This window comes from Odocoileus virginianus, chromosome 32, assembly GCF_023699985.2.
Source record: "Odocoileus virginianus isolate 20LAN1187 ecotype Illinois chromosome 32, Ovbor_1.2, whole genome shotgun sequence".
NCBI lineage: Eukaryota > Metazoa > Chordata > Mammalia > Artiodactyla > Cervidae > Odocoileus > Odocoileus virginianus.
The window spans coordinates 18,747,710-18,775,475 of NC_069705.1; the positions used below are offsets into that span (position 1 = coordinate 18,747,710).

The 27,766-nt window shown below is 35.6% G+C and overlaps 1 protein-coding gene across 2 annotated transcripts in view; it reads right to left on the minus strand.

Annotated features, from left to right (window-relative positions):
• Positions 1-27,766, minus strand: part of TNKS (tankyrase) — a 153,473-nt gene that overhangs the window by 57,835 nt on the left and 67,872 nt on the right. For both annotated transcript variants that reach the window (XM_070459944.1, XM_070459943.1), the window contains 2 exons: positions 18,073-18,109; positions 17,229-17,304 (listed from right to left, as the gene is read on the minus strand). In XM_070459944.1, the coding sequence (XP_070316045.1) occupies positions 17,229-17,304; positions 18,073-18,109 (113 nt within the window). The remainder of the gene's footprint in view (positions 1-17,228; positions 17,305-18,072; positions 18,110-27,766) is intronic.

The following is a 27,766-nucleotide window of genomic DNA, read 5'->3' on the forward strand; positions in this document are numbered from 1 at the left end:
TTGTACTCTTGAGACTAGAAATCCGCCTACATCCTATCTTTATTCCTGTGTACATGTGGTTTTTCTTCTGGGTACACTCATAATTTCACTTTATCATTAAGAGACATTAAGCAATTTGATTTGTGATGTACCCTGGTAGAGCATTTTTCTTCTTTTTTTGGTATATGTGAGTGCCTGGGGCTGGCTGAGTTTCTTGGATCTATTATGTATTCAGTTCAGTCAGTTCAGTTCAGTCGCTCAGTCGTGTCCGACTCTTTGCGACCCCATGAATCACAGCACGCCCGGCCTCCCTGTCCATCACCAACTTCCGGAGTTTACTCAAACTCATGCCCATTGAGTCGGTGATGCCATCCAGCCATCTCATCCTCTGTCGTCCCCTTCTCCTCCTGCCCCCAATCCCTCCCAGCATCAGGGTCTTTTCCAATGAGTCAACTCTTCACATGTGGCGGCCAAAGTATTGGGAGTTTCAGCTTCAGCATCAGTCCTTCCAATGAACACCCAGGACTGATCTCCTTTAGGATGGACTGGTTGGATCTCCTTGCAGTCCAAGGGACTCTCAAGAGTCTTCTCCAACACCATAGTTCAAAAGCATCAATTTTTTGGCGCTCAGCTTTCTTCACAGTCCAACTCTCACATCCATACGTGACCACTGGAAAAACCATAGCCTTGACTAGATGGACCTTTGTTGACAAAGTAATGTCTCTGGTTTTTAATATGCTATCTAGGTTGGTCATAACTTTCCTTCCAAGGAGTAAGCATCTTTTAATTTCATGGCTGCAGTCACCATCTGCAGTGATTTTGGAGCCCAAAAAAATGAAGTCTGACACTGTTTCCACTGTCTCCCCATCTATTTCCCATGAGGTGATGGGACCAGATGTCATGATCTTAGTTTTCTGAATGTTAAGCTTTAAGCCAACTTTTTCACTCTCCTCTTTCACTTTCATCAAGAGGCTTTTTAGTTTCTCTTCACTCTCTGCCATAAGGGTGGTGTCATCTGCATATCTGAGGTTATTGATATTTCTCCCAGTAATCTTGATTCCGGCTTGTGCTTCTTCCAGCCCAGTGTTTCTCATGATGTACTCTGCATATAAGTTAAATAAGCAGGGTGACAATATACAGCCTTGATGTACTCCTTTTCCTATTTGGAACCAGTCTGTTGTCCCATGTCCAGTTCCAACTGTTGCTTCCTGACCTGCATACAGGTTTCTCAAGAGGCAGGTCGGGTGGTCTGGTATTCCCATCTATTATGTATAGTATTCACCAAATCTGAATAACTTTCAGCTATTATTTCTTTAAATATTTTTCTGCCTTCTCTCTCACCATTCTCTCCTTATGCAGATGTTAGGCTGCTTTTGAAGCTTGCTTTTAAGAAGGAAAGAAGGGAAGGAGGGATAAAGGGGAGATGGGAAGGGAACCAGAAGGGAAAAAATGTGAAGTTCGGGTTTATTGAGTTTGAAGTGCCTATATGATACACTGGCGGTAATGGGGCTGAGAATGGAGTTTTGGAAAGATCACTCTGTGTCACTCAATGGAGAATAGACTGGACAGGGAGGGCAAATTTGATGGCAGCAAGACCTGAATAGAAGCCTGCAGGACTAATCTAGGAGAGACAGAATGACGGTGTCAGTTAGCAAAATAATAGCGGCATCTAGGCAGAGAAAGATGAGCTACGGGAGCAGATGAATTCATAGGCAGTGCGTGCTGAACATGCTAGATGAAACTTTCCCAGCAGTCATGCTACTGTGGATGCTAATTATGCAAACTAAATAGTATCATTGGAAGGCACATAAAAGTCTGTGAAATGCATGCAGTAAATCTGAGGAAATGGTATAAAGCAAAAAGAAAAAGTACAAATTGAGAACAAAGGATGATTTGAACAAGCTCCTACTACTGAGCCCAGGGGTTTTTCCTCTAGAAAAACATTTACAACTAAACATTATATACTAAATGCTATCTTCTGATGCAAAGCAATTAAAATCACATGGTGCAGGACTAAATTTAGTGAATGGTTACCACATAGTGTCAACTTTATACCTCAACTACTAAATGGCAAAACAATGGTAAGAGTAATTTTCTAAATGCTAGGATAATTAACAGAGTATAATTTTGGTTTTGGGGGAAAAAAAAAGCAGACCCATTTACTCACACATGGTACTTGATAATTTTGTGGTGGCCGAAAACTAGCAAACACAAGAACCAAACATTTGAGGCATCTTTGTGGACAGGACAGCACAGCAACCGGTCAGTTTGCATACCTCAGACTTACTTTTAAAACAAACTTTTCTGTTGTGAATACTTTAAAAGTCAAACATGTAGAGCGATAAAATATGAAACAACTGCAAACATGTAGCTCTATCAAAAAAGCTATCTTAATACTACTCTGCTGTAAGAGATTTGCTATTACTACTATTTTTATATTGTAAAATGTTTATACAAAAAAGAATCCTTACTTAAGTTCCATAATTCAAAGTTTTCTTCTTGGAATCAGGCCATAAGAGAAAAAAGAAACATAGATGTATATTTATCTTTCTTTCTTATGATACAGATTTGAAGCACACAATAATGCATGAACTTATCCTAAACTTTTTACATGCATAGCTAAAACAGGAACAACCGACAATTCTGTTATAAAATTGTGGATGATAATTATGGCTGATTTGCATTGTTGTATGGCAGAAAACAACACAACACTGTAAAAATGTAAAAATTTTTAAATTAAAAGTATATAAAAAATTGTGGACACAACTTTATAACAGAAGTGTAGACAGCACAGTATGAAGAAGTGATGAGCAGAGACTTTAAAGTTTTGGGTTTGCATTTCTCTTTTGCAAAATTTACAAGCTATGTGGCTTTGGACTCGTTTCCTAATGTCTGAGCCTTGGCTTCTAATATCTATAAAATGAGAATTATAATTCCTACCATGTAAGACTATCTTATGGATTAAAGTTAACTATATAAATAAGCACCTAATACAGTATCACACAGAAAAAGCTCAACAAATGGTGGTTATTACTTATTATCACCTTATTGAGTATCTTGCACACTTAGAAGTTATTTCCTAATGGTCATTTCTCAGCCGTCATCTTACTTCACCTATTTGCATCATCTGACATAGGTGATCATTTCTTCCTTCTTGAAATGTTTTTCTCCTTGGTATCTAGGACACCTAGGTACCCACACTTCTTTTCTGGTTGCAGAATTTCCTATTGCTGTTAATGGCAACAAAAAGTATTCACTTAAGAGATTGCTAAAGACTGGTCCTAAAACTGTGTGCCACTATCTTTTACTTTAACACTTGTCACAAAATAACACAGTTAAACATTGATATTTATGTGTCTGTCTCCTCCAATCCATTGTGACCTTGTTGAGAATGAGGAGTGTATTTTAATTTTATGTTCGAAGGCTTAACACAGTGCTTCATGCTAGTAATGAAATGAAAGTTATAGTTTGCTTCTGATTTACATTAGTGAAAGAGAAGAGGGGATACATATAATCCAGCTTGGTGAATATGACTTCGAATTTGCGTAAAAGATTTATACCACATTTCAACACTGGCCTGTGTGATGTATGAAGCATTCCCTAGGAAAGGACAAAACCACAACTGAGAAGCCATGATGTAAGTCAACAGAGAGCTGCCTAACGTCATGATGTGTTGTGTAGTGTATTTCGGTTTTCATTAAGATTTTCATTTTGACCTAGATGAAATCCTCTGGGATTTTTCAGGCTAGGGTAATCACTTCATCCTGGTTTGCACAGGCCATTCCTAGTCTCAGGAAATCCACTCACCCCAGGCAAACTGGGATGGTTGATAACCCAACTCTAGGCAGACTTAAAGCTGAATGACTCTTGGATTCTGGACCTGTCTCAAGTCAGAAAATAGTGTGTGTGTCTGAGTGTGTGTGCCAAGGGCACACATGCATTTGCAATAAGGTAAGACTTAGTGCTGCTGCTGCTAAGTCACTTCAGTCGTGTCCGACTCTGTGCAACCCCACAGACGGCAGCCCACCAGGCTCCTCCATCCCTGGGGTTCCCCAGGCAAGAACACCGGAGTGGGTTGCCATTTCCTTCCCCAATGCAAGGATGCATGCTAAGTCGCTTCTGTGCGACCTTATGGACGGCAGCCCACCACTTCAGAATACTGGAGTGGGTTGCCATTCTTTACTCAACAAACGCCTTTCCTAAGATAGGCACTGCTTATAGTTGTATCATCTGAGATATTTTTCTATGTTATATGAAGGTATGTTTGTTTTTTCTGAGTTCTTTGTGCTGTTGCTTTTGTCACACAAGGCTTCCCTGGTGGCTCAGATGGTAAAGAATCTGCCTGCAATGCAGGAGACCTGGGTTTGATTCCTGAGTTGGGAAGATCCTCTGGGGGTATGGCAACCCACTCCAGTATTCTTGCCTGGAGAATTCCATGGACAGAGGAGCCTGGCAGGTTATAGTCCATGGGGTTGCAAAGAGTTGGACATGATTGAGTGACTAACACCATATAAATGGACATTTATAAATGCTCCATGTCTGTTCTGGTCATCTTAACAAAACACATCTCATTCAAACTTACCACTGGTTAAGACAGATCAGTGTGCCCCTTCTACAAATAAAATACTGTATCAGCCATTAATATAAAACTCTCAGGAAGATATAATAACTGCATAATCAGAGCTTATTAAATTTCCTTTAGGCATAGAGTGTAAGGTATAGCTAAGAAGTTCTTTGAGACAGTGAAACTTAAATCAGAATCAAACCAAATTAAAAGCCAGAGAATCAATATGGGCATGAGTCCATGGAAATAACTATATCTCATCACTGACACCTGTCTTTAGAATAGATATTTTCAGTAGTACCATAACAAGTTTCCTTGTAGCTTCTCAACTCTTGAGCTATTATAAAAATAATTTAAAAGAGAAAAACTATCTGCAGAATGAAAACTGATGAACCAAAGTAGAAATAAAACTTTTAAAAGATACCTTAATTCACTTCTTTCCCAAGTATCTCCTTTAACTTGTTTCTTTTCTACAGACCACACATTATTAGATCTTCTAATAATAATGTTTTCTTTCCCATTATGAGTCTTTTTCTCTGATGCAGGGACACTTGGTCAGCAGTTCTCTAAAGGGTAGTGCCTGGAGCTAATGCACCTAATAATAGCTACAGTCCCATCACAGCGGACTACAACAAGACTTACTTTTCATTAGTAAGACAACTATTCCTACAATCTAGGAGCATTTAACATATTAATGTTTGTAAGTCTCAACCTCGAAATAAGACAGTAATAATAGTACTGGCTTCTTTAGTGTTATTTTCTGGCGAAAATGAAATAGAAGATATAAAAACACTTTGAAAATACAAAGTATTTTGGTAAAATAATAGCTAAAACCTACTGGGTACTTTCTATGTACTAAAGTGCATTATATGTATTAACTTGCTTACTTTACATAAACATTGACCAGAGCTAGAGACTATTATTATCTCCATACAACAGATAAAGAAACTAAGAAACATGGGGATTAATACGGCAAGTTAATAGCAGAGTCAGATCAAATGCAGGGAAGTCTGACTTCGGAACTCGCACTTTGCCTTCCTTCCTTTCCTTTGGCTGGGTTCTGGCACTCAGATTCTGGAGAAGATGTTCAGAAATGGATGAGTATGGCTGAGAGAGACGGGAAATTGCTCTTGGTGGGCAGGGATCGCTTTGGTAGTTCTGACTCAACTCAGCATTCAAATCAAACCCTATCAATATTCAGAGTGTGACATACTATTGGATGAGTGCCCCAGAAATGTAGGACTTCTTTCCTTTTTTTTTTTTTTAAATTGAAATACTGTTGTGTTATTTTCAGGCATATGGCAAAGTGATTCATATCTATATACTTTTCCATTATAGATTATTGTAAGATACTCAATACAGTTCCCTGTGATATACAGTAGGTTCTTGCTGTTCACCTACTTTATATATATATAGCAGTGTGTGTCTATTAATCCCAAATCCTTAATTTATATCTCTCCTTGCTTTTCCCTGTTGGTAACCAAGAGTTTGTTTTCTATATGTTAGACTATTTCTGTTTTGTAAATAAGTTCATTTTAGATATCATATGTTTGTCTTTCTTTGTCTTCCTTTACTTAGTATGATAATCTCTAGGTCCATGTGTGTTGCTGCAAGTGGCATTATTTCATTCTTTTTTATGGCTGAGTAATATTCCATTGTATATGTACATCATGTCTTCTTTATCCATTTATCTGCTGATAGACACTTAGGTTGCTTTCATGTTCTTACTATTGTAAAGAGTGCTGCTGTGAACCTTGGGGTGTATATATCTTTTTGACTTAAGAGTTTTCATCTTTTTCCGGATACATGCCCAGGAGGGAGATTACTGGGATCACTTGGTAACTTTAGTCTTTTTAAGAAACCTCCATCCTGTTCTCCACAGTGGCTGCACCTATTTACATTGCCACCAAAAGTGTAGGAGGGTTCCCTAGAAATGGAGGACTTCTTAACAAAAGAAGTGATTTAGAATAAGCATCAGAGGACATGGAAGAATAACAGAATACTGAAATTAAAGAAGATAATTTATCTGCTTCTTTCCCAGTGCTAGATTTTTCTATGATCTCTAATGGATGGTCATTTGTCTCTTCCCGAACTAAATCCCTCCAGTTGATTCAACTGCTTCTTAAAGAATGATTTTTTTAAATTACCTTCCTGGTCACCTTCTGACTGGTCAATATCTCTCCTTAAAGTGTGAAATTCTAAGTTTGGTGCTAAATCCAAAGATGATCTGTTGAGCCAGATCAAGTAGAGTGAGATGCCAACCTATCAGAGTTATTGGAGGGAAGCTTCCAACACTGTACTGGGAGGCTGGACTAGCTGCCATTTATGTCCTCTTCCAAATAAAGTTCAACGAGGTAGAATAATGATTGATATTTTACAGTCTTAAAGAGAATGCCTTTCCAAAGTAACACATGTAGTTATCTTTAGGAAGGAACCTAAGGCACTTGAAAATTTGTAGAATTTATGAAAAAACTAATACAATAAAACTTCTATACTTCAAATGCCTTATAGAGTAAAAGTTTATTTTTTAAAGTAAGACTATAAAAGACTATCTTTAAGTGTTATGTATGAAGGACAGGGAAAAGGAAGTGAACAGACAAGAAAGAGCAGGTAATCCATAGAGTAATCTTTGTGAAGGTAAAGCTCTGAATGCCAACTTAATTAAATTTTAACTTGACGTTATCACAGTGGAAACTCCAAGGGGATTCTTCAACAGCCAGAAATTTGTGTTTCTCTTTACCAGCCTCAGAACCAGCAGAAGAATTGAAATGTATGCATGAAAATGAGTTCCTAGCATCCTCTCACAGGGTTTGTATGGGAAAGAAAAAAGAATGCTTAGCAGTTTCAGGGGGTGCAATGTTAATTTTGCATTGTTTAATGAGAAACAGCTGGCAGATTTTATGGAAATCAGGTTGCGTGGTCTGACAGTAGCCTGATGTTTTATACTTTTCAAAAGAAAAGTTTTTGGACTATTCGAATCTCACCTGAACTCCTTATTGTAATTAATATTTACAATCTCAGGTTTTCAAATCTAAACATCAAAGATTCTAACGAAAGTTCAATAGACAGATGTCTTATTCTGGAAGTACAAGGAACCGAGTCCACTGAGTTTCATTTAAAGATTATTTATGGGGAAATCATTTCACCTTAGACCCTTAGGGAGTCATTTTAACTACATAAACTGTGAGAATGAGACATTCCTTTAGCTGATTTTAGTGTCTCCAGAGCTCCAGGACTTGGGAGACATAGTGTCACCTCAAAGTTCCTTCAGTGATCAAGTCCTGTCATTTCTGAGTTTGCACATATGAATTCAGCAGCCAGAGGCAGCCAAGTGCGAAGATTTCCAGCTCTATTCCTGCCCAAGCCACTGTTCTCCATAGTGGCTGCACCAATTTACATAGCCACCAACGATGGAGGAGGGTTCCCTAAGAATGTAGGACTTCTTAAAAAAAGAAGTGATTCCTTGACCTCACTCAATTCTGAGCCCTCTCAGAAACTAGGAGGTAACTTTAATGGGCATTTTTATGGTATTCCGAGTAGGGGATTATCATGTTAGTATTGAAAAATAAAAATATCTTTACAAAAGGGAAAATCAACATATAAAGTATTTAATATTTAGTCGATTTCCAAATTTACTAATTTGATTACCCAAATATGTATTTCAAATAATCATGCATGGTATTTATGGTTTTTTTAAAGTTTTACTCTTGATGCCATTTTTATCAGAGGACATTTTATTAGTCACTGAAAATAGTCTTCTCTTAAAAAAGAATATTATTTAGATTCTTAATACTTTTAGAAATTTCCTTTTATAATTCTAAATTAATTGAGGAATTGAAGAATGGAAGAATATGCTTTTGTGTGTGGGGGAAGATTTCATGAGCAATTATTATACTTCAAAAAAAAAAGGCAGCATACAAAAAACCCAGGTGAATGTTTGGGTCCAGCCTTCCGGTTTATATGCTGAAGCCCCAGCCTTCACTGTGGCGGGACATTCCAGGAGACGGGAGACAGGACTTCCAGGAGGTAATCAGGGTGGATGAGGTCATGAGGGTAAAAGCCCTCTAGACAGGACTGGTGCCCTTATAAACAGACAGCAAAGAATTCTTTTTCTCTCCTGGCAAGAAGGCAGCCCTCCACAAGTCAGGAAGAGATCCTCTCCTCAGAATATGACCACACTGGCACTTTGATCTTGGATTTCCGAGCCTCCAGAACTGGGAGAAATAAACTTTTGTTGTTTAAACCACCCAGTCTATGCTATGGCAGCCCGAGCTAACTGAGGCACCAGATGGTGGTACACAATGAATGAGCTGTTTTACATTGTTTTTATATGATGGCCAAACAACTGTTTCTCGTAATACCAATCCAAAGCTACAGATAATATCAAAGTTCTTCAATCCATAATGAAGCCTCCACTTTTTGCTGCCTCTCAGGCCAGAAGAGTTTCTGAAACCAGACTTTCTTTGTAACTAAGGAAGCCTTTTCACAGACTAAGGTTCACCCTTCACTTGAAAGGACTTAAGAGCTGATGGGGGAACACTCTACTTCAAGTGATATTAACTAAACAGTCAAGGCCAAAGCGATCATAACCAATCATAATCATCAGAGAACTATTTTAAAATCTCTTTATCATGTGATAATTGATAAATAATTATCTGTAAATAACACCACTGACAATCCCACTACTGAGGAACTAGGAAGAGCGTTAAAGTGACCTGCTTTGTTTCTTCTTAATCTCCCATTCCCCTAACACTCTGCCAGATGGACGTTTTTCAAGCTACTGCTGCAGTTGTAATTTAACCTACCCTATAAAGTTCGGTTCATTTGGAGAGACAGAGGAATCACTTTAGATTCTTACAAGGCTATACTGAAGTGTCACATTTGTAATTTCACTTCTAAATTGAATTTTAATAATGAATCATACTCACAGCAAAATGATTTCATACTCACTCCTTTTTTTTTATCCCTCAACTCGTCTATACTGAAAACTGCAGGAAACTTGGGTCTTTTGGATATGAGTATAGGAGAAATCAGGGGCTTCCCTGGTAGCTAACTGGTAGAGAACCTGCCTGCCAATGCAGGAGATGTGGGTTCGATCCCTGGCTCGGGAAGATCCTCTGGAGAAGGAAATGGCAACCCACTCCCATATTCTTGCCTGGGAAATCCCAAGGACAGAGGATCCCAGCAGGCTCCAGTCCACGGGGCTGCAGAGGTGGACACGACTTAGAGACTTAGCGTGAGCATACAGGAGAAACCAAAGTTCAGAAGAGGGTGGCTAAGCTGAGCTAAACTGAATTCCTGTTTTACCACCTGCTTTTTTACACATATCCCTTTCTACTAAAAACTTTTTTCTCAAAGAGAGAAACAAAACATGGTTGGCATGGGTACTAATTACCTTCACCAGTAGAGATGTCATGCGTGACAAATAGAGACTGTTTTAGTAGAAGTGATTCCCTAATGAAAAATAAAGAAGGCATTTTCAAGCCTTTATTGTTATAAAATGAATATACACAGGCAGAAAGATTTTATACAGTATATCCCAACACCAGCAGGCAAGAACACTTGCTCTCACTGATTTCTGCCTTACAGTACGACACGCACTACTCAGTAAGATGTACTTTAAAGAAGTGATTCGATTAGATACGTAATTAAAGTATTTGAAGAGTTCCCTCATACAGACTTAACTGCACTTTGACCTTCCTATAATCCCAAGCAACATCTAAACTATGAGCCAGAAAAGCTGGAAATTAAAAAATGCTCTGCCCTTTTCCAAATCAAGATTTGGCAAGAACAGAGGAGGATGATAAAGGCCACTAAAAGCCACAGGGATATACACATGTGCCCTCAGGTAACACTAAGACTTTTTTAAAGGTGAAAAATGCTGTATGTAAACTTTATTCTAGATATCAGGTATGTTTTATCTCATGTAATACTACTGACTCTTATATAGTCCAATTCTATATTATTAACTCTGATGAAAAACAACAAAACACATAAAAATCTTAAGATGTTAGAGCTGAAAGGTAAATCTGAGTTCATGAGGCCCAAACCTGTCATTTCTTAAGCTAAAAGATTGAGAACTCAGAGATATAAAGAACTTGCCACAATCACAGTTAGTAATGATTTTAACTTAAAACCTGGTCTTTCGGTTTCAATGTTCTGCTTTTTCCTACAATGCCACGACCCAAAAAGATGTGCATAAATTGTTTTTTGTTTTTTTTTTGTATTCTGAGGGGAAAGTATCTTAAATTGTAAGATATAAATATAAAATAAGTGAGCATATCAAAAGAAATAAATATGTTAGCTGATTTATTTTAAAAATTTCACTTGTTCTTCCAAGTAGCTATGCAAGAACCATTTTCAGTAATCCAGCTGAGAAAAAACACAAACTCTCTTGCCTAACAGATAATACGCACTGAGTTATGTAACAGGCACTACGCTGTATTTTCACATGGGGTATTTCAGTTAGCTACTAGTACATAACACAGGACCCCCAAACGGTAGGTTACTGGGGTGGCTCTTCTGTTCCGTGTGGTATGAACTAGGTGTTAGGATGGCTAGTGTCACCTGGAGGCTAGACTGGACACTCAACTGAAGCTAAAAGTCTAGGACACGCGGAGAGTTATGAGTCATACAGAGGGTGCGATGAATTGAGAGAATAGCACTGAAACATGTATATTATCGTATGTGCAACAGATCGCCAGTCCAGGTTCAATGCATGGGGCAGGGTGCTCAGGGTGCACTGGAATGACCCAGAGGGATGGGATGGGGAGGGAGGTGGGAAGGGGGTACAGGATGGGGGACACATGTAAACCCATGGCTGATTCATGCGAATGTATGGCAAAAACCACTGCAATACTGTAAAGGAGTGAGCCCCCAACTAAAATTAAAAAAAAAAAAAAAGAAAAGAAACATAGAGAAAAAAGAAAAAAAAAAGGAGTCATTCAGACCCTTAACCAAGCTCGGTGCGGGTTTTTGGCTAGAGGCCTCAGTTCTTCGTCTTCCACATGAACTTCTCCACACAGCGGCCTGTGCTTCCTCACGGTGTGGCATCTGGGTTCTAAGAAAGAGCATTCCAAGAGCAAGAAACTGCAGCTACTAGGCCAATTCCACGGGCTAGTCCCAAACCTGGCATAGCATCACTTCAACTTTATTCATCAAAGCAGTCCCAGTCGTTGTTCACAGGTTATGTGGGAATGGACCAGTCAAGATCATAAATAATGAGAGGCCTGGTTCACTGAGGGATCTTCAAAGTAACAACGTGAGGATTGTTAATATCCATTCCAACATGCTATTTAGAGAAGACTTACACTGAAGAAGAAAGCTGTTCATCAAGAACACTGTATTAGAATATGACAAATTCATATAATCCTAAAATTTAAGTATGAATACAAAAAACATTGCACTAATCCTATTTATCTTTTGTACCTCACTGGATATGCTTTATGGAACTCAAATGAACATCATGGCATTATTTTTCAGCCAGATATTAATTTTTAATAAAGATATTCTTAAAATGGGTATATGTGTCTTATGATCACATTTCTCAATTTATAATCTGCAAAAATATATTTATTATATGCGATATGGGATGGGCAAGGGACAAAGACCAAGTTTCAAGATAATTGATTCAATTGAACGTGTTACAGATTACCTGATAACCTACATTTTATTCAAATGCCACCTAGGACTGAGCTTGGATAATATACAACTTAAGTGGAGAACTGGGGAATGTTAAAGTACTCATAAGTATGTATGTGCATGCTTACTCAGTCATCTCCGACTCTTTGTGACTATAGCCTGCCAGACTCCTCTGTCCATGGGATTTCCCAGGCAAGAACACTGGAGTGGGTTGCCATTTCCTTCTCCAGGGGATCTTCCCAACCCAGGGATTGAACCTGCACCCCCTGAGTCTCCTGCAATGGCAGGTGGATTCTTTACCACTGTGCCACCTGGGAAGCTCCAAAAGTATGTATATGTACATTCTAAATATGTTGAACAGCTTTAAAAAATCTATCAAAGAAGTGGGGATCTAATTTACTGAAGTTCTACTGTGGGTTATATTAATCACATAATTTCATTTAATCCTCTCAAATGTCTTGTGGAACGGGCATCATTATCCCTATTTGGTAAAGAATACACTGAAAACTGCAGTGCCATAGCCACACGCTTAGAAAGTAGATAAGCAGAGAATAGAATTCATCTGTTTGGCCTCAAAGCCTATTTGCTCTTCCAACTGTATCACACAGTTTTTTATGGTATCTTCGAGGGATGGTATTAAACTCTACTTTATTTCTGATTGATCTCCATTAAAAAATAGTTTTTAAACACTTTACTTTTCTCCATTTCCAGAGTGTTATTCATTATTAACTATTTTATGGAAGCAAACATTTACACAGTAGAAATCTGACATTTAAAGAAACCCTTCAGTAATCTTTCTGAATTTAAAACATGCTTCTCCAGTTGTCTTTCATCTAAATTTGTGGTTTCTTACAGAAGAGCATACATGTCTAAATACTAATGCCGTCAAAATAAAAGAGCTAGGAAAAAAACCCTCACCTCAAATCTACATTTTATAACTCTATCACAGCAAAAGGAATCACATTTTTAGGCATTGGCTTCAATGTCTAGGATAGTATCTTAATCATTCCATCAATTTTGAACTCCGAGTGAACCAATAATATTAAATACACAGTTAGCTCCCATGACACTAGAATAGTGACCTATACATGGTATGTATTGAGTGTTGACTGAATGAACAAAAGGAGCAGAGAGAAACCACCAGAAATCACACTGAAAATAATGAAAATAAAAATTCCAACCAAACTTTACTTACTTTCAATATTTAGTGATGTACAGTTACAGCAATGGTAGGCATAGAAAATACATGCAAAGATACATATTTTGGAATACATGCAGTAATGTCAAACTCCAACCTATTCCTTGTTATAAGGAGGGGATAAATTTAGGATATTTATTTTGGAAGGGGATAAAGGCAATCAGGAAAGGGACACAGAGAGACCTAAAAGGATTCTGAAAAGGGTTGAGTGTTGGAATAATTTGAGATGTATTCAAATATATATTTTCATGCACTGTAAAATCCTCATAAAAATTAATATTGAAAAATAAGATGACCACCATCTTAAATTTACATATCAAACAAGACTTGAATATTTGGATAATTGCTAATAAAACATCTGATCTTGACAGAAAATGCTGTAAAGGGATATTAAAGGACAAGAAACATAAGTTCAAAAATACAGGAATTATAGAAGGGAAGCAATCTGTTTTAAGGACCTGGTCACTACAATTCAAAATAGGAAACTGGAATGCTATGTCTAACTATATCAATGCCCTATGTTTCTAAAATGGCCAGCATTAGAATACACATATAATTAAATGAAAGCAGCATTTTAAAACAAAACATCACTAAAAACTTTTTTGCCTTTGCTTTTTAGGGAAAACAACAACAACTGGAAATCTCTAGAGGAGTCAAGCTCTGCTTTGATTAACATGTAAAATAAAATATAACAATACGAATTACTTAAAACCTTATTCACTATTTTCAGACTCTACAGGTTAGAAAACCAAATGTCTGTTGGAAATCAAAGTTTTAACCGCTCAGATTATTACTTAATTAGATAATCAAAAAGTCACAGTATAGAATTAGGGGACTATTTAAAATTTACACTGTCATTGTATAAGCCCACATATTACTTGAAAAAGGAATACTGAAGTCTAAAACCCCCACATAAAACTTGGCAATTTCTCCACCTACTAGTTAGTGTATAAGGAACACTTCTTTTCTAAAAACATTTCAAAACTAACATTTCCATGGGCTTTTAAAATTTACAAACCAGGAATCATAGTAACAGAGCCAACCAAAGATTCAGTTAAGCAGTAAGACAGTCATTTAAAAACCTTTAAACTGAATCTGATTCTGCACTGTGCTCTAAAATGCAAAGTCAAGAAATGAAACTTCATATACCTTACTACATAAGTAAAACATCTGTGTCCTCTTGTTAATATACAATCTGACTTCCTTAATTCTAGATAAACAAATGAATTAAATGGCCTGGAAAAATACTGAATATATCACGTAGACTAGTAATTTAGCAGCTAGATTTGCTTACACATTCTCTTGACATCAACAGCAAGAAAACAAAGAGATTTTCATAGCTAAAGGATCTTTTCCCAGCCTCCCTCAGCACCTAGGTTATCTACCATTCTATGGCTCCAGTGCAAGTGGTCCATCTAATAAGAATTGCTTTGTGCCATAAAGTAGGGTAATATCTAAATACGCACATTATTCAATTTTAATCATGAAATTTTATTTGCATTCTGCATATCAATGAACAGTATTGAATGATTTTTTATGTTTTATGCATAGCACCAAAACCTAATAAATGCTTAAGTCTAATTTTCTTTTTCTAGATACTTTGAGAAAATCGATAATCTAAAAAAGTATAGGAGCACATTTTGGAAAATTATTGCATTATTTATATGTTACGAGACTTCAGTATAATAATAATATTTGAGACATTTAAAATGTTCTACCTATTAAGATATATAATTCTCCCCTGTATTATAATTACTCAAAAATAAATTAACAAAATAATACTAGTAATAATATATAGTAACAGAAAACACACAATTTCCCATTGATACACTTCTGAGTTAAATTCCTATATGGCAAAGAGTACAGATGATTTTTTTTCACTCGAAGGATAAAATTATGTTCATTGGGGAGCATATTCGTAGCCTAAGCTTTTTACATCAAAGTGCCAGGCATGGTCTGGTACAAAAGAGAGCTAATAGACGAGTAGAAGAAAAAGATATGTATGAATAACTACAATTCAAGAACTCTGTGGTAAATGCCACAGAGTGATACAGAAAAAGAACCATAGGAATTTGAATGAGGAATGTATTAGTTTTAGCTACAGGAATAAGGAAAGGGTTTCCTCCTTTGGGGAGAAGAAAAAATAAAGAAGTTCTATCTATTTGTGTAGGGTTGAGGCAGAGAGAAGAAGTAATTTGTAAGTTATCAGAGTTCACGCTCCTTAATTATTATAATTTACTGAGTCAGAAATAGGGTTGTCAAGGTATAAGGGTGAGGAAGGGAGAAATAAGGCTGGGATAGAAACTGACTCCTGTTACAGTAATCTCACATCAATTTTGTAATATTAAAACAGCTGTGAGAAACTGAAGCAGGCTGGGTTCTCAGAGAATTCTGTCTTAAGATATAGCTGCACTTACAGATAAGACGGTCTTTTTCTGCATAGTGATAAAAGTCACCTATCTACTAGGAGGATCCAAACAAAACCTGGAACTCAAAGTAACTCAAGAAAGTTAAAATTTCCAAAGCAACTTCAAAACTGAAGAGAAAATGAGCAGTTATCATTTGAAAACATCTCCCAAAAGTCATTCATAGTACTGAATAAATCTTTGCTAATTTATAGCTTAATTTATACACAGTTTAACTTTCCAGGAAAGTAGAAGTCTCTCTCCATTTATTCAGAGATAAATGGAGACATGTTAGATGGGTAAATGTTAGGTCATGCGAAATAATATTCAAGTCATCTTCAATAACAACATATATTCAGAAGGATTCAATTCAATGCCACTATTATATGAATTTCATTAGAATAGGGATAAGAGTGTGCAGGCAGTCAAGGAAAGCTTAATAATTTTAATCTATAAAATTATCAGAGAAAAATGATTTTTTAAAATGCAAAACAGTTCATTATTTCTAAGGGGTACCATCCTTCTGATACCATCCATAGCATATTTTTTATATAAGTAATTCCAAAGCAGTTAATTATTTAAATATTAGGTACAAGATAATTTTCTTCGGTGTCTACAGTGTACTTTAAAATTGTTTTAGGTTTTAAAAATATAAAAGCCATCGTTAACATTAAAAAATTAATCATCATTTAAAAGAGACTTTATAGTTCAAAGTACTTTTAGGTAAACCACTGCAAAACTTTGCAGTTAAATACCAAAGGCTATAAAGGGTTACATTTTCAGTCTAAATTCAGCAAGAATACGAAGCAGAGAATGAAGATAACAACTGCACATTTCATATATTACCTATGACAAGTGTATATTAATACAGGTATTTTTCACTGCTCTAATATACTTTCTTTCAATATATAATAACGAAAACTTAGCCAGTGAGGGGGGGGGGAAAGCAGGGCTGTTAGAACAGACCTGAAAAATCATTAGCATTTTCTCAGCTTGAAAAAGTATTGGTTGTCTAGTAAACAAATTTTCCTCTGTCAGAAAGAAACAAACAATACATATATCCTAACAAAGATGGGTAATTAGGACATAAACAAAAATTTTTAATTTTCATTATCACACACAGAAAATAATATATGTTGTTATAATTGTTATCACCAAAAAAGCTGCAGTTCCATTTAACAAATAACTTTCAGTGTCTGACATTTAAGAGAAGATGCTTAAAATCCTTGCTTCACCAGCTCTATGAATATGTCACAACTGCCAATAACAGATACAACAGCATTTCATTTACAGTGAAAAGATGCCAGTGAAATGCAGCCATATATATGTGTGTGTGTATATATATGTATACACACACACATATATATGCCAACTTCAAAAATTTTAACTGTAAAGCAAAAAGAAATCATTGAAGGGGAATTTTACATCTTAAATGACTTACCTTTCGCCCATCACTTGCATGGCAATTCACATTTAGAGGAGTCAGTAAAGCCATTAGTTTTTCTTCATTACCACTCCTACAAAAAGGTAGTAAGTCAATTCCTATAAAATTTACAGTGCTTCTTATGAATATTTATGGATATTTTTCACAACAGGATGGAAAATCATATGACCTCTTTGATTTCTTTTATATGGTTCTGAATGAATGTCTTTTGCTATACTTCATTCAATTCAATCAATATATTCCTAATTAATTCCTGTTAATCATCATACAGTGGTATATCTTAGATAAGGGAGCTTTCTACATTATTATTTGTTTTGTTTATCTGCATAAAGTCATGTTCTTAATTACAAACAAACTTTAGTCTGATAAGTGATCTAAAACACTGGAGTTAAATATACTTACAAAATGTTTTAAAAAGCTAATCAATTAAATTATAAATGACCAAGAACAAAAGAAAATGGATGAGAATTTTAACATTTACTTTATGCCCCTCATTCAAGCTTGGCTAGAAAAATTTCCAGAGAAAAATACAGATATAGCTATTTAAATACTCCTAGAATATGAACTGAAAAGCTGGGCAACTCGGGTTTGCAGGTACCTTAAGAAATGTTCCAAATAAAATTAACCTTACAATCATCACCATATTGAAAGACAGTCTCATTTAATACACTAACTGTGCAAAATAAAGTATACAAAGATTTAGTATAAGGTCTTAGCCACATTATTGCATAAAATCCAAGTAAGACAATAACATGCTTTAATTTTTATAGTCTTCTACCTGCCCTCCCCCTTTTCTCCCTTAAATGCCTTATACTCACTTAAAATGAATGGAATCACTTACCTAGCAGCTTCTAGGAGTTCGTCTTTCTTGTATTCACCTAGATGATTGCAAAATATCATGCTGTTAGCATTTGGCAGAAGACAGATTAAGAAATGCAGTAGGCAGCAATAGAGAATTAAATAGAGAAGAACAGAAAAAGAGAGTCCACACCCCGCTGGGTGATGGAGCCGTGACGTTAGCCAGCTTGTGAAGGCAGCATCACCAGTGCCTTGGAGACGGGCAGCAAATTGACGCAGCTTCTTGTCCAATCCTCAGATGAAATAGCTTTCTTCAGACGACCAATGAATGCTAAATCTCGTGTCCAGAAACACATTCCCTCTGATAACAGCATGCCAGTTGAAGACAATGTCCCCTCCCCCCTTTTCTATTCAGACTGTCACAGTATACTTGTGAAGCATAATACATTCTGAGACAAAAGCAAAATAATGTGGCTGTTTAAAGGTACAAATTACTAGTCTTCAAAAATCCTCAATTTTACTTTAATGACATGGAAAGTTTTTTTCAAAAAAAAAAAACAAAACAAAAAAAAACACAACCCACACAACCATTAATTACCATTGCTGAGCTTTATAGCAGTAGAAAAAAAAATCAGGATCACGAAGCCTTTGCCTCAATAGGGTAAGTCTGTAGACTAGAAATACGTGAAGTACGTACCAAATGCTAAGAATCCCTTGGAGGCAGTGCTCTAAAAACCCATAAATACGTTCTTAAATGACAATAATATTCTAGCATGCTGCAATCTACACTTTATGCAAATTCAATACCAAATTTTAAAAACAATAAATCTTAAAAATATTTTTTTAAAAGGAGACTAGGGTCTCTGAGAACAAGCAGACATTCATCTATTAAGATGTGGATAATATTTTTCCATTCTATTGCTTAACATATCAAAGACTGAAAATAGGTATATACTTCAGAATTTTCAACACAAATTTCTTAGGGCATTCAAGAACTAAAAAGCAAGTCTTTGCCAGCACAATTGAAGGACAAGGAATTTTAATAATATAGAGTTTGCTCACTGAATGAATAAAAAGAACAGCGAGGACCATGATTCAGCTATAATATGCTGACTCAGTTTGCATTATCATTAAAGAAATAATTATATAAAATGTCTAAGCAAATAGTTATATGAAGGTAAATATTAAGTGAATATACATATATATGTATAAGAAATAAAATTTTAGATTAAGATGTTATAATTCTATTAAGAAATAAGCTTAAATTACTTTTCAAAATCTTATCACTTATAAACATGAATTTCTTTGCATTTTGTTTGCTCTGCTACAGAATGTGGAATACTGATGCAAATATTTTAAGGACATTTCAGGACCATTAAGCACATGTTTAAATTCTATAACCCTTCATTAGCAATTTTTTCTTAGTTTAAACATTTCTCTTGGTTCTTGGGTTAAGATTTTATTAAAATCTAGAAACTGAAAGCAGTAATTTTCAAATCAGGAAAAAGTTGTTAAATATCTATTCTCTCCTAAAGGAATTTTAGATACCAATGAAATCATGGGTTCAACAACATATGTGAATAAGCTAGAATGCTTGCTTCACAATAAGAGTTTGCCTTTCCAATTTCCATATATTACATCCCAGATTCTTCAACTGATTGACAGTTTGAAACCTATATTATAATCCCCTAGCAAATAAAGTTCTTATCTTTCCAAAGACAAAAAAATCTACCCTTATTAAATATTTCAGGTGGCAACATGGAAGTGAGTCAATTTAAGATCCTTTTGAGAAAATGGTTCGACCCATACCCTCAAAATGCCTTAAGAATCAAGAGCAAAGTAAGTGAAATTATGGAATTAACTATAAAAGTCACTAATTTAGTCAAAAAACATTTATTTGAAAGGTCTATAGGCCAGATTCAAAACTGAAAAAGACACTATCATTTCTGAACTGAAGGAATAATAGTCTATTAAACAAGACAAACAAGTAAACCAATGATGAGAGTAGGAAATGAGTCTTACAGAGTGCTATAGAGTTTAAAGGCTAGTCTAAAGGGGATAAAAAAGAAGCAAGTTAATCGTAGTTCAAGGAAGGTTTCCTGGAAGAGGGCAAACTTGTGCAGGGTTTTTAAAGTAAGAACAGGTGATACTCAGATAAAGGGTGGGGGAGAAGGAAGCAACCAAAGGAAAAGAAATGAGAGCGGAAATGGCCACTTTAAACCTGAAAAAAGGACATTTTACAGGGAACTGGGTAAAAACTAGACAGAGGAAACAGAAAGATCACATGAATGGCACTCTAAGAAGTTTGAACTTTATTTTGAAAACAATGAGAAAATACTGAAATATTTCAACAAGGAGAATGCAAAGTATATTTAAAGATTTGTAAAAGTTTTGTGATTAAAGTCTTTCTATATTCCATGCCAGTGAACTTTTTGTTGGAGAGGAAAGTGGCCCAAAGCGGGGGTAATGGGAGGTGAAGACAATAAATTCTGGCATAGCTTATATTTTGGAGTAAGTTATACATTTCCTGAGATACAGTAATCTGAAATTGAGAACTGAAAGCAGCTACTATTAAAATTAAAGTCACAGTGAAGCATGATTCCAATAACCTAAGAAATAAAATCACACAGAATTTGGGATCTTCAAAGTTCAAATCAATCCTCTTACATAAACTTCTCATCTAGTATAGCTTATTGATGTTTTCTCCAAAAGGCACTTTTCTTGGGGGGGAAAAAAAGTTATTCCTTCATGGTTAAACTGATAATAAACCAAAGCTTTCAAAAGGAAACATATGACACCCAAAGGTGCCAGACTCAGGTATTACAAACGACTTTGTACTCTTGCGGTTAGAGATCCTAGTACTTTAATCAGCTTTTCTGCAATACATCCCAACATCCACTATCTGGTGCCCGAGGACCACAATCCATAAACAGTGGAAGCTATTTTTCAAATGCTACACTGTAGGAACAACTAGCATAATGAATTTAGAGTCCCTCACACACTCTGACAACAAATCTAAGCTACTTAACAGCTAAACCCCTTGTTCTATTTCATTTTAGCTGCGAATCTGAAAATATTCTGGCTGAGATTCTGGTGCTTTATGGAGCATTTATATTCTTTAATCACATCCAGATAAAGGCTAGCAATAGATCAGCCGGAAAGGAAACCAGGCAATTATAGTCAAGATAACAGCATTCAGGAAAGGACAAAATAGATGGCTTAAAATATTTTTTTTTTTATTAGAATAAGTGGAATAAAAAAAAAAGCAAGCCACAAAGTTTACTTTCCAAAGTCTGGGCTGTTTTTATTAGTAAAAATGGTTTATTAGTATAAGTATTGACAGGATGCATAGGAAGATAAATACACACACACAGACACAGACACAGAGTGGGGGACAGGGATATGAGTTAATGTGTTAAAAAGAGTATGTTGTCAGAAAGAAGGTTAAAAATGAAAGTTAATAAATAAAGGTTAAAAGTAAAACTCCCCTTTGTATTTCTCTGAGGTAGGTAGAAACAACTTTTCTTTCACTTACTGTGAAGGCAAAATTACTTTGTGAATAAAAATGAAAAACTGAATCAATAAACAGAAGTCATAATTATTGACTTATCTCAATTTCAACATCTTAAAGTGTTTTTGTCCCTTTCTTCAGCAACTGACAGGATTCAAAGCAGACTAAGTTTTCTAAAAATGAGTCATTTGCTTTTGTTGACGTGGAATAACATGGAAAGATTATGAACAGAGAAATCATAAATTCTAGAAGCAATAAAGGACTAAAAAAGAATTGCAACCTTTCTTTTCTCTACTTTGAAACCACGCATAATACATGCCTATCAGTAACATCTCTTGTTAGATGCAATGAGAGGGGATGTAATTTGAAAGTCACCTTTCTCCTGTCATCTCATCCCCAATTTCAGAATTGCTTTCCTAAGGGATCATCACATATTCATGTACAGTTAATGAAACTGATGCCAAGGCAATTAAATAAACTGTCTCAGGTTTCACTGAGTATTATTCACTATCTGTCAAGCCCTGAAAAATGCTAACATGTGAGCAGAAACTAACCATATCTGAGTTTTGGAAGAAGTGACATAAACAAAAGAAAAGAGTAACAGAACAGTAACAGCAATAAAATAGTTCTAAAAACAATGACAACAGCTAGCTTTAAATAGGCTGAACATATTTATATAACATAAGCCAAACACTTCCATCAAAACTACTTTAAAGTAGTGAACTTTCACATGAGCTTGTAAATGTGGGCCCCCCTACCCAAAAGTAAGTATGTAAATTTTACATTCTAGTTTAAAATTTTGGACCAAAGGAACAGGAATGAAGAAAATGTATTCCAGGTCTATTAAAATGATCAATGCATTTTGCATTTCCCATAGGATGCATTAATTTCTTATGCTTTAGGTTGCTCAAGAGAAGAGCTATGTAAAGTCTTCAATCAAGAATCTCAATTAACAAGTTTAGGGACTCAGATTGCTGAATGCCAAAACCCATGAATTGATCATTCTCATATAGATATTTTCTCATTAAAGTGCCAACAAATACAAGAGATGAACTGATTCTTGTAACTAAACTGACAGCCAATATGTGGAAATAAAATATCAATTAAGGTGACAAAATCCATTGTGTTTTCACTAATAGATTTGAATATTTAAAAACAGTTATGTAGCTGTGGAAGGAATTTCACTGAAGCACCAGGAAATAATCTAATCTCAAGATGTTAAGCTAGGTCTTTGATATCTACCATACAGAAACATGACCCTAGGAATGACCTGACTTCTTCCCTCTCTGAAATTATTTTTTGAATTATTTATTTCAATTATTTGTTAATTGCATTTATTACTTCTCTCTCTGAAATCTTTCATGAACATTTTCAGGACAATTTTAGGGGGAAAAAAAAAAATCCCATAGTACTAAAAGTTCTCAATGCCTACTTACTATTTCTGAACCCTATCAATCTTCCTGCTCATTCTGATTCTGGTTTCAAAGTCCATACATTGGCTAAATCTAGAATCGTGATCAAATTAAACACTCCACATCAGTGCTAAACATGGGAAAATTGGGGGCTTTAAAATTTTAGGTGTCAACAGAGTGTTTTCCTGGTGGAGATCCTTTCTATCTTTCGTCTTCTACAACTTTGACCTTTCTAATTAGCTAACATTCATCCTGTGCAACATAAACTTGAAGCTATGCTGTCCAAACAGCACAGCTGGAACAGAATTTTCCAATTTTTTAGGAAAATGGAGATGTCCCAATCCCTGCAGGGCAGCTGAAAATCAATTTTCAAAGGTAGAAGCTCACCAGCCCCACCAAATACAACTATACTATCTTAAATCATAATATTTATGACAATAGTTACACATGTTAACAAAAAAAAATGTCCTTAAACATTTCAAAAACACAATATTACATCCATAACAAAGGTTCTACAAAAAAAGAAAATAATGCGGTCAATAGATGACTGTTAACAACCAGTTTCTTTGTATGCAGTAGTATGTCTTCACTTAGCCCCAGCAACATCTTAGATACATATCCCATTTATGGACATTTAGCAGGGTTCCTGGAGAAGGCAATGGCAACCCACTCCATTACTCTTGCCTGGAAAATCCCATGGACGGAGGAACCTGGTAGGCTGTAGTCCATGGAGTCTCTAAGAGTCAGACACGGCTAAGCAGCTTCCCTTTCACTTTTCCTTTCATGCAGTGGAGAAGGAAATGGCAACCCACTCCAGTGTTCTTGCCTGGGGAATCCCAGGGATGGGGAAGCCTGGTGGGCTGCCGTCTATGGGGTTGCACAGAGTTGGACACGACTGAGGCGACTTAGCAACAGCAGGGTTTTTCAGTGAAGAATGAAATGGCAACCCATTCCAGCATTTTTGACTGGAGAATCCCATGGACAGAGGAGCCTGGCGGGCTATAGTCTATGGGGTCACAAAAGTGTCAAGCACAACTTAGCGAATAAACAACAACAAGCAGGGTTTCAAATAATTTATACCTATTTCTGACATTCTGTCCATTGCATTTGCTTCCTTGGTAGCTCAGACAGTAAAGAGTCTGCCAGCAGTGCGGAGACCCAGGTATGATCCCTGGATTGGGAAGATCCCCTACAGAAGGAAATGGCAACCCACTCCAGTATTCTTGCCTGGAAAATCCCATGAACAGAGCAACCTGGCAGGCTACCGTCAATTGTATTTGGAATGTAACTCAAGATTTTTCACTGGTATTTTTTGTTAGTTAAAAATCTAAGTATTAAAAATTGGGACATAACTACAAACACACACTGGCCAAAAAAGGGGCTTCCCCGGTGGCTCAGATGGTAAAGAACTCTCCTGCCAATGTAGGAGACACAGAGATGTGGGTTGGATCCCTGGGTCAGGATGGTCCCCTGGAGAAGGACATATCAGTATGTGACCATTTTGATTATGTAGCATTCCATTAAATGAATGCACATGAATTTGCCTATCCATTCACTAGCTGATAGATATATGGGTTGTTGCCAGCTTTTGTGATCATGAATAAAGCTACTAAAAATTCAGGCAGGATTTTGTATGGACCTATGTCATCATTTCCCCTGAGCAAATACTTAAAAGTGTGGGGGTGCTAAAATGTACAGTAAATGTTAAACTTTCTAAGAAACTGCCAAATCACATCTTTTTTAAAATCTGAAAAATTCTTAATTCTGGAATATAAACATGCCATCTATAGAAAGGAAAAAGAACAAAAGAGAAGAAGCTGACTAATGGGAAATATGACAGTACTGCTAGAAATCCCACGTCACAGCTAGAAATCCCATTCTTGCCTTTTTGTGAGGAGAATTCATCTAAACTGAGTTAACTGCACAGCTTTTAGTTCTTCATAGCTCATTTGTTCTAGCTTTTGTATTTTTTTAAATAGACAGAATATATATTAATAAAATTGACCTCTTCATTCAAGGACTGTTTTGTATGTTGTACCTGTGAGCTCAGAGCTATAAGACGACATGAACAAAGCATATTTTGATTTATAGGTATCAAATTGTTATCTGTGAAAAGAAAATTACTTTCCTGCAGTCCTTGCTCTTATCAGGATGGTTGGCCTCTCAATGCATCAGCCTACTGAGGGCCTGGAGTTTGGAGAGATACCTATTTGGGATTGTCAGACTGTTGCCTTCTTACATTAGATATAAAAAATTAAGGAAACTAAAGTTAACACAGAAGTACAAGTGACTACTGCATGAATGATGTAAGAACTATCCTGTCTTCATTGTAATTATTGTGTAGGATTGTATTTTATTCTTTGTATATTTTGTCCTGTTAACAAAGTCTCTGAAAGACACAGTAACTGCAATTTTGGTCATGTCAGGAAGCAGCAATTACAATTTACTTCTTTAAGCTGGAAATGCTTAACTACTCTTCTTTCTTATACTTCCCTCAAGTATCACTAAATCTCTTATTCACAGTTAGAGTTAATTAACCTTAGTGCAACCTGAGTAATGGTATTTTATCCTGGGCATAATCTTTCTCATGCAAACTCTCTTTTTTAAAATACCATTCTTTTATTAGCTCTCTTTTGAATAAATTCATTTATTCATTTAACAAATATTTACTATCTATAACATGCCAAGTATACTACAGCTACTACTGAATCACGTATTGAAACTTGGAATTAGTAGGACAGAAGTGATGAAATTGGAGCTAGCATGCAAGGAATGGTAGCAAACCTGTAGGATATGGTGTCAAATCCATAGGATAAATAATTAAGAACTTATTTAGAATGCTGCAGTGCACAACTGTTATTGACGGAAGCATATCACATGTGCACGTAACTGTCAGGTATAGTAAGGAAAAGGGGTTGAGGACCTCTTATAGGGGATAACAAACCTAAGCACTATGTTCTTAAAGCTTTTAGGTATTTACCATTGACAGTGAGAGAGGGATAGAGCCCTTGAGTATGTCTGTGTTAATAAAAGATTTAGATCAGGGAAATGATAGAGCCTAACTTTTTGGGCCTCATGAACCATTTTAAGAAGCTAATGAAACTAGCTTTAGATCCTCTCCTTAGGGAGAAAATTCCTTGCACATTTGAAGATAAACTCAAACTTTTGCCTCCAGTTTTAGAGTTTTCACAGAATTGCTGAAGTCTGTGAAGTTACTACAGGTTAAGAACTACTGTTAAAAAAAAGTACCTTTGACTTACACTCGTTGATTCTAAGGCAGGCTTGGCAAGCTAAATTAGTTTGATATCCTTATTTTATACATGACTCAGTTAAGACCCAGAATAAATAAATAATTTGCCTAATATTTTAAAACTAGGTAGTGGCAAAGCTCAGACTAGAATATATCCCCTTTGACAGTATTTTTAATTGGAATAATATGGGATGATTTCATGAAGACATACACAACCTTGGCCACACAGTTTTGGGCAAGTATTAACATGTGGAGATGGAGTAGAGTTTAGATAATTATCAGTATGAGGAAAGAAGTACAGGAAAATGGAATACATATTTGGAGAAAAGTGACTGATGTCAAATTTAGAGTATATGTTGGGAAGATGAAGTGGAATGGGGAGCATTGAAAAATAATTTAAAAAGTAAATTTATTCTACATTTTAAAGGATCCTGAATGTTAGGTTGTAGAGTTGAACATGATTTTATAAGGAATAGGAACAGGGAGTCAGTCTTGGGATATGATCTAACATAGCTATAAATTAGAAGTAAATTTTAAAATATTTACTTCTCAATCTTAGACTAATACTTCATTCAATAATCTTTCTGAACATGATCACAGCAGCAGCAGCAGCAGCATGTTAATTCAGCTTCTACTTAATGGCTATATAATCACGGACTCAGACTACATATATTGAGAAATGTCCATTAAATTAGAACAATCTATTTAAATAATATAGCCATTAATAGTTTAAATAATTATTAATTGTAAAAACTTAATTTGTCTTTGATTTTTGCACAGTCTATTCCAAGATAGACACTGAGGGTTCATAGTTCAGTTAGGAGGTGTTCCAGGCATATTAAAGAAAATGTTCTCCATGAGAAATAGTTTTAGGAAAAAAAAAGGAAGACTATAAGAGAGCTATTGAGGTATAATATCTGGAAGGCCAGTTTGCTCCTTTCCTGAGCATAATATTAGCTTAAAAAAATTCAATACAGTTGCACATTCACTTAATTTACTTAATCATTTTCATTTCCTTATTCTAAGGTTAATGTAATGGGTTAGTGTACTATCATGATAACTACTGATTTTGATTTTCTTCTAATACTTTTATCTACTTTTTCTTATTTTGTTCAACTGAGGAGATATATAAGGATGCTTATTATTTCAGAAAAATATGGAGGAAAGATTTTAAAGTTGAGGAAATGAGAATATATTTGCAATTTGGGGGGAAAATTATTTCACAGCATTTTATTTTGGGAAATTGCTTCAAGTCTTTCAAAATGTAAATCAGAAAAAAAATCTTTATTTGAAGTAACAAACCCAAGAAATAGAAGTAGATGTTCAATTTCAGATAATCTTAAAATTACACATCTTACTGGGATATACTTTACTATGTAGCCAGGGCAAGAAACCACACAACTGTACATTTTAATTTTCTTATCTGGACTATATTAACTCTACCCCTTAGTGTCAGTTTTATTGTCTATTTTCAGTTCCTTTTTATTGTAAACACCCAGCAAAACAGGGCAGCAACATTTCTATCAGAAACACATATAAGACAGTTTTACATCAATAATAATGA